General features: G+C 32.4%; 1 protein-coding gene and 1 non-coding gene across 2 annotated transcripts; both read right to left on the bottom strand.

Annotated features, from left to right (window-relative positions):
- Positions 1-1318: 1318 nt before the first annotated feature.
- On the bottom strand, positions 1319-4426 carry LOC107812476 (glycerophosphodiester phosphodiesterase GDPD1, chloroplastic-like). Its single transcript, XM_016637600.2, has 8 exons — positions 4235-4426; positions 3933-4135; positions 2915-2974; positions 2741-2821; positions 2462-2662; positions 2264-2359; positions 1872-2068; positions 1319-1771 (listed from the first exon to the last, which is right to left on the bottom strand). The coding sequence occupies exons 1-8, from the start codon at positions 4308-4310 to the stop codon at positions 1540-1542; spliced, it is 1146 nt and encodes a 381-aa protein (XP_016493086.1). The 5' UTR covers positions 4311-4426; the 3' UTR covers positions 1319-1539.
- A 3303-nt stretch (positions 4427-7729) lies between these two features.
- Positions 7730-7801, bottom strand: TRNAQ-UUG (transfer RNA glutamine (anticodon UUG)). Its single transcript has one exon. It is a non-coding gene; the product is annotated as a tRNA-Gln (tRNA).
- Positions 7802-8224: the final 423 nt, after the last annotated feature.

Below are 8224 nucleotides of genomic sequence, written 5' to 3'. Positions count from 1 at the left end.
CTTGTGATCACGCCGAGCTAGCAACACGTTGAATTAGCCATGCTTGCGTGTGTATATAGATCCATCCCTCTAGGATCACCCTCTCATGTTTCTCTTTTAATGGTGTACATGCGGTTATTGAGAATACTGATCAGTGCTTGGATATGAAAAGTTGAGGGAATCTGGCCAGTGTTTTGTTGGATTTTGCATTTCATTTTACTTGCAATTTCCTTGATCATTTATCCGCTTTAACTGCATATCACCTCAATATGCCATGATATTGTCTGAGCAGAGTAATTAAGAAACTGTACACATACACACATAGATATTTTCTCACTAAACTTGATGAGTTGATTTCAATATTGTTTTGTACCGGAATTAAAGATGAAACTACATAGGTGATAGCTAGTATCATTGATAATTTGTGCTCCTTTCCTTGCCGTGTTTATTTATGATACTTGTTGAGTACATTTGGTCGGTTATACTCATACTACACTCTGCATTTCGTGTGCAGATCCAGATACTTCTTGGCACGATGGTTGTTAGCTTTGGAGCTTTATCTGTTCGGAGACTATTGAGGTAGCTGCCTTGGTGTCCGCAAACCTTGACTCTCCTTTTCAGTTTATTAGTACTGTTCTATCTTTCTAGACAGTTTCTTAGCTGTCGGACTATGTTGTCATTTAGATGCTCATGTACTTAGTGATACCTGGATTTTGGGGGATTTGGTATAGAGTTGCGGTATTTTCTTATCAGTTATTATGAGATTTTTCACTATTAAGCTTATTTCGCTATGCTTAAAATTTAAAGATGCGTGGTTATTTGTGATTGTCGGCTTGCCTTGAATTGTGATAGGCGTCATCACGACATATGAAATTTTGGGTCGTGACATATATGCTTTGAGTTAAGCGTTAAGTTCAGAACCCACAAACTTCAAATCCTAGCTCCACCTTTGTGATTATACCGTTGATATGCAGTTCCACCGCTACATGCTCCCGTTGTATGATACGTGTTACATGCCCTAGGCTTTGTATATATTTTCTGTTGTATGATCTCTAATGTGAGTATGCTTTTTTTTGTGCTAAGTATTCTGCCTCACTTACATGCTTGCCTTGTCGTACCCCTTTGTTATATTTCTACTATACCTTGCTTTCTATGGCCTATCTATGCCGCAAAAGATGATGGCCTTTATATCACCCTCTGAATTGCTTAAGAGATTTCTTGGACTAGTCAATTTCTGGATGTAATAGATGTTTAGACATTCATTTTAACTGTGGTTGGTACATTTTGTGCAATCTGAGGAAGTGAAAGTGATAGAGAGATTACAAGGTATGGTGCCTCCTGCATCAATGCAACAAATATGGGAAAAGCTCTTTTGTACAAACCTCATTATATAGATCTCCTGTTTACAGTTGATTATCAAATATCCTTTCATAATACATGTCCCTATTCCAAACTATATTACACAACCTAATATTCAAAAGGTACAAACAACAAACCTAACTAAACAGCAATGAAAGAGGGAAACAAAACATAAAGTTGCAAAGTTTGTGACACAGCAGTTCAAGAATGTATTAACTCTGGAACAAGCCTACGGAAATATGAGAGTTCATCGTCCGAACAGGGAGTTCGTTTCTCTGCTAGTTGGCTCTTCTCCAACAATGACAAACCTTCTTTTCCAGCATAAACTGGTTTCGAAAACTGAGAAACAGCTAAAGTAATCTCTTTAACAAAATCTACAATTACTCCCTCAACACCCATCATGAATTGCAAGTGAACCACCTCCTGCTCATTACTGCAATTGTACAAATTATATTTATGTGACAATACTAGGCCTTTAAACTACATAGTCTAATCACTTTCTTATATTAAATGCAACAAGATGTCTTACTTACTTTAGCTGGCCATATGTCAAAATGGAAAGTTTGAATTCTTTGATTTTTGCTATCATTGTTGGATTTCTTAAAATGGCTTTGACCTCTGAGACAATTCCTTGTAGATCACCTTCTAAGCACAACTTAATTGCCTCATCCAATGAGTTCCTTCTTATGTCGGAATAGATTTCAGATCCTCCATTTGTTAGGAAGAAAACCTGGACAGTCATAGATGACACATTCCAAGAAATGCTCAAACGAAATGTCCAATCTATTATTAAAGAAAATAAATAAAGGGAAAACTCTGCCCGCTCGTAAGGTAACTGAAGCGAACTCATACAATTAAGCTTTCCTCTATAAGATAGTTCGGCGTAGTTATGGAACTGCAGTTAACCTAAAATGTCATTACTCACCGGATAAGTGGTCTGTTGCTTCCTGATCAATTGAGCTGCATCTGGTTGGAAGCTTGAGAACATAATGCACCTACTTTTGGCATGCTTGAACACTACCTGACTCATAGTATGTTATACTAAAATTGTTAGTACAATTTTTTGTGTCATAGGAAAAGAAGAGACGCTACTTGTGTCAAATGATTGCTAGCATTGCACTACCTGCAAAACTGCTAGAATAACACGAACAAGTTCTTCTTCTTTATAACTTGTGTTATCATCAAGCTTGAACTCAATGTTAAATCCTACAGACTGACTGGCATTCTCGAACACATCTTCTAGCGTACAGAATCGATCATCCTCGTCGACTTTCCATTCAAAGATTCTCCCATCTTTCGTTTTTCTGAATAAAGGTTTTTCCACCTATTTAAGAAGAATATGATTAGTATAGTTTTACAAACTCGGAACCCTCTATAGTACAAAGAGCGAAGAATCCATTACGTTTGTTGAGGCATTCTGTGGTCCATATGAAAGAAACTCCTCCAATGTGAGGTCTGTTACTCTTTTCTCAATCAACTTTCCCTGAAAAGTAATTGTAATGTCCATATTAAGAGTCAGGACATCCTCAAGTTATTATATTTAAGCATTGGTTATAGTGGATTTTCTGTAACCAACCTCTTCTTGTGTAAGAATGAAGATATCATGGAAAATAACTGGATGGCCATCTCTTGTTACCTACAAAAAGATTTTGATACACAGTTTCATCTATGGTTCTTTGCTTGCCCCGTTATATTTTGCAAGCAAACCTACCAAGAACCAGGGCCGATTTCCAAAGGAGGAAAACAAATTGAAAAGAGAAAGAAAAAAATCAGTGCCTCATTGAATTCAAATATGCATAGGAAAAATAGACAACCAGACACAATATGAAAGAAAATATTTAGCTCAGACAATTCAATACCAAACAAGTTATCTCCTATTCTCAAAAAGAACACACAAACGACCACGATTTTTTCTTCTTTTTGTTAAAGGTAATTCACTGCGAAATAAGAAAGAAATAAAAATTGTATTTTCCTAGGTATCGAAAATCTAGTAAAGGACACAAATCAACACGAGCAAAGAAACCAGGAATCTTAGGATTGAAGTTCTATCTACGCTTTTGCCTTTCTCTTCAAATAGATAAATAAATAAATACTCCGGATACAAAAATGAAATGATGAGATTGGAGTACAAAGATCAAAACATCTAAATTGTGGTGTGACCCGATCAATTCTTCAAAAAAAGTAATAGAGTTTTGGATGTTAGTCACAGTATAAATAGTATTATACGTTATAATTTTATGATGACTAAAATATCTACAAAAATTAAAAGATTCGGTAAATAATTGTATATGAAAACTACTTATTTGACCAAGTAAATCGAGAGGTTTTTGTGACAAAATTGGACACCACCTGCCACGTATACGCGGTGGCTCATGTCGTTTCCAACAGTTTTCCAAAAAGGATCAAAAATAATTCTCAACGCCTCTGCCATTGTAATAATAAGCTAAATTACTCAAAGTTGTGTTGACACGTAAAAAAATTCTTGCTTAAAATTCTGAACCACCGAAAGCAACATTTAAATTTTAAAAAAAAATGGAAACAGAAGAGTAAAAAATGGTCTGAAAAACGCATGATATAGAGGGTTATCATCTCACCTGAACATCAAATTCGATGAAGTCGACGTTGAATTTAGCAGCTTCATTGAATGAACACAAAGTATTCTCTTTAATTGCTTTTGATCTCCTATCACAAGATTGCAAAATATTCATTCCACTTCCTCTATGTCCCATCACTACAAACTTATTCTCCTTTAAAATGAATGTTGCCATTTTTCTCCTCTCCCCAACATCATCTTCCCCTGTATATTTGCATGTTAAAAAATCATCTCAAGGAAATAAGGTAATTACGGGAAGAAGGCTGACACAAAACAAGAAATGGAGGAGAGTTAATTAATTACCATTGTAGAGGGCATTATTTTCATGGAATTGATCAATGTATGGAACTTGAGAAACTGGAACTGCTTTAAGAGCCATTTTCTTAATTTTGGAGATTACGATTGAGGAAAAATTAGGAGGTTTTGGGACAAATGAAGTATTATTCTATTGCTTTTTTGCTTCTCGTTTATGGTGGGTGGGTATTTAAAGGATTGCAAAAGTTTTATTACTTCATAGTAAAACCGTGTCTCATATTTATACCCACAAAACGTGTACGGTTCTACTCTTAACTTTTGGAGTTTTTCCCTCTCATTTTTCCTCTTTTATTTTCTTTCTTATTTTAAGTTTTACTATCCGATTAATTAGATCATTGCTTAGATAAAGAAAACGAGATAAATTAACCGCGTATTCCTTTCCTCATTCTCTAACAAAAAGATATGATAGCTGTCGGACTTAGGTTATGCCCACTAGTGTTTTTTATTATAGGCAGATTCAAAATTTTAATCAATAGGATCGATTCTTAGAATTTTTAGTAAAAATTACTAAAAATGTATGAGTCCAAAATCTAACATTTGTTAATACTTTATTATTTTTTTACACACACACACATATATATATATATATATTTATTTATGTTTTATATCAAAAATATTGAGTTAATTGGTTGAGCCCGAATTACTTAGGTTTACATCTGCTATTGCTTGTTATACTTTTTAATTTAGTCTGTTTTATAAAACTGAAGTTGTTAAGTACGATACTCCAACTGAAAATAATACTAGTCACTTCACTTATCATTAAATGACTTTTAAGTAAGTCATGACTTGATTGTGTAATATTTTGCAATATCATCAAATAAAACTTAAAAATCATATTTATGCAAATAAATAATCCATAACATTACTGTCATAAACTGACAAAAGCTGAAAATGGTCATTTAATTGAAAATAAAACATATTGACCTGAAGAAGTTACCAAATCTGATAATACTCATTGGTCATTAGAGAGTTTTATTTTTTAGGAGAAAACGTCCTTGGCTGGACAAACGTAATTTCATGACATAGGTATCTATAACATAAAATTTTCACTTCGTCTTCATTAATTACTACTTAATACTTATTACTAGGGGTGTACATAGGTTGGGTTGGTTCGGATGTTACAATTACCAAATCAAACCAATTGTGTCGGGTTATTAAATCCAAAGAGCAAACCAAACCAATAAAACTCAGATTTTTCAATCTCGGTTTTTCTCGGATTTTCGGATTATTCGAATTTTTTCGGGGTTTTTTTCTAGTAAAATCTTCGTAGAACAAAACATATAACGTATGCTCAAAAAATTTCTTTAATTCTAGTAAGATACAGCTATATAAAATATTTTCTAAGAAAATAATACAAAATATGAGACGTGTCATGACATTATCCTAAAATATTCAACAATAAAATTATGTAATATAAATATTACTAATTAAAAAGCCATAATAAAAATAGAAAGAATTACAAGAAAATATATTTGACTTCACACCATAACAAAAAATTGCTCATATTTTTAAGTTTTACCCGACCTAGCCCATATTGTATATATTTTGAAAGCACTAGCAAATTCAAAATCTGTTTTCTTATAACCATTGCTTCTAAAAACTATGGAGTTAAATCTATGTTCTCATACCCATTGCTTTCACCCTCTTTTCTTCTCACATCTTCTACATATGCTTCAAGGGGCCATCTGTCATTACTGCTTCTTCCCTATGTCACTTGTTGCAATGTAAGAAAATTGAAGATTCAACATTGCACCATTGAAGGCCATTCAAAGCTTTATTTTCAAAAATATGATTATTTGAGTTTGTTAGTTGTTTGGATTGGGTGTTGTTCCAATTGATTGAAAATATCAAAAGGAGTTCAAAATTTAAATTTGAAGTGATTTGGAGTAGATTTGAGCAAGATTTGAGTTAAATTTAAGAAAAAACGCAAGGAAGAAGATGAAGTCAGTTTTTTGTATAATCTTGTATAATAGTGTATATGAGTGTATAAACACATCTTATACACTATTATATATTTTTATACACTTTTATACAAACGTCTGTAGATGAACTTCTTCCACGATTTTCAGTTGCAATTATTGTTCAAAATCAGTCCAAATCTCTATTAAATGACTTCAAATTTTATATACAACCTCCTTATACTATTTCTAACAATTCTAGATAATACCCACTCCAAATTTCTCACAAAATCAAATTCGAAATTTAAACCCACATATTCAAGCTTGTTAAAAATCTAATTTTCACCATCCAAATGGATTTGGTTTGTTGAACTAATATTTGAGTTACAGTTACTGATTCGAAAATTAACTTAAAAGCTTGAGCAATCTTTTTTAAAAATTAAATAGTAATTTTGAGAACATATTAGAGTTGGATGTTGAATCTTAGCCTATTATTTTTGGGCTAGTTGGTTGTAAATTGAAATATGAGCTATAAAATTGAAAAATATGGATCCCAGTTGTTCTTATGTGAAATTTTCCCATAAAAATATACATAATCTAAAAGTATTAAGTCATGCTAAAATAAATAGATTAATAAGAGAATATTAATTACATGACTAAACGCTAAAGAAAAATGAAAATAGGTTATACATTTTTATCTAAATTATTGCAAAACAAAAAATAGATATTCAATACATCCCCGTTCGCAATATTGAATTGAATGTCTTTTGTTAGCATTAGTATTGATTTGATTTTGGTTTGGGTTTTTGTTAGCATTATTTAATTTGCTAATATTAATGGCTATAAAACTTATTGGAATATTCAAAAGTTCTAAGTCCAACCTTGAAATAATACCTTAAAAGCTAAAATTATGAAATTTTTTAAGAAATATTTATAAATTATATCACAATAAGTATATTTATATATCAAATATATCTAATGTCGGGTTGGTTTGGTTTCGGTTTGACTTTCTTTACTTAAAACCAAACCAAACCAATTATGGTCGGGTTTTCTTTTCCAACACCAAACCAAATTATAGCCGGGTTTTTTTTTTCTCGGTTTGACTCGATTTATCGGGTTGGTGCGGTTTGTCGGTTTCCTTTGTACACCCCTTACTTATCACAGTAAAATATCATCATGTTATGCTTCTGTCAGTTCGGACAATTTTTTACCCTCTAGAGTTCAGGACTTCACAAGAAGATTCAAGATTGATCGATCCACTATGGATATATATACATATTTTCTGGAAGCATTACGCTGAAAATTTTGTGCAAGGAATTTTCCTGCTAGTTCTCGACCAAATGAAACTTCTATAACACTAGACATGTGTTTTTCTCGTCATTAATGCAAACAAGTTAAGTAGTTTAATGTCGTTTTCCTTCGGAGAGCACTGTTTAAGAAAAGTTCTAGGGGTGTTCGGATTAGAGAACAATTTGATTTATTACAGTTTAATTTTAGAGGGATCGTTTGTTCCCATGATTCTCCTGAAAAAGAGTGCTAAAGAAGAAAAATGAAATGAGAGCAAAATTAAAATATTACATATCAAAGGTCCTACCGGGAGTCGAACCCAGGTCGCTGGATTCAAAGTCCAGAGTGCTAACCACTACACCATAGAACCCTTTTCATAATATTGAGCTTCTAGATGAAATATATTTCTCTGTTACAATAACATTTCTTTGGGATATTTCCAAGTCTAAATTCATATAGTTTATTATTTAGAAATTCCATTTCACCTAGATTGGAAAATGATATTTAAGCGATTCTATGTTGGTTTTCTTTTACCTAGTAAAGTAGTAAAAGCATTTAAGAACTCTTTTGAGATATGTGACGATAGAATTCTTTTGGTGAAGGATTCAATGATGATAGAGCTAATATTGCTTTGCTATTTATAACGGGAAGAAAGGGACAAGTACATCATTTAGAGAAAGAACATAAGATTTAGTATATATATTGGATGCGAGTAAAAAACATTAGCTTACTTTCAACTCAATAATATATATATTCAGAGCCTTTTTAAATACTAACAGTTATGTGGGAATTT

Source organism: Nicotiana tabacum, chromosome 18, assembly GCF_000715075.1.
Source record: "Nicotiana tabacum cultivar K326 chromosome 18, ASM71507v2, whole genome shotgun sequence".
Taxonomy (NCBI): domain Eukaryota; kingdom Viridiplantae; phylum Streptophyta; class Magnoliopsida; order Solanales; family Solanaceae; genus Nicotiana; species Nicotiana tabacum.
Note: the sequence above shows the minus strand (reverse complement) of the source record. Positions and strands in the feature narration are given on the sequence as shown.

Coding starts and splice junctions, on each gene's coding strand:
- LOC107812476 (XM_016637600.2), bottom strand. CDS start 4,310: ATGGCTCTTAAAGCAGTTCCAGTTTCTCAAGTTCCATACATTGATCAA. Junction 2,975..3,932: donor TCATCGAATTTGATGTTCAG/GTGAGATGATAA, acceptor ATCTTTTTGTAG/GTAACAAGAGATGGCCATCC. Junction 2,663..2,740: donor CACAGAATGCCTCAACAAAC/GTAATGGATTCT, acceptor CTTCTTAAATAG/GTGGAAAAACCTTTATTCAG.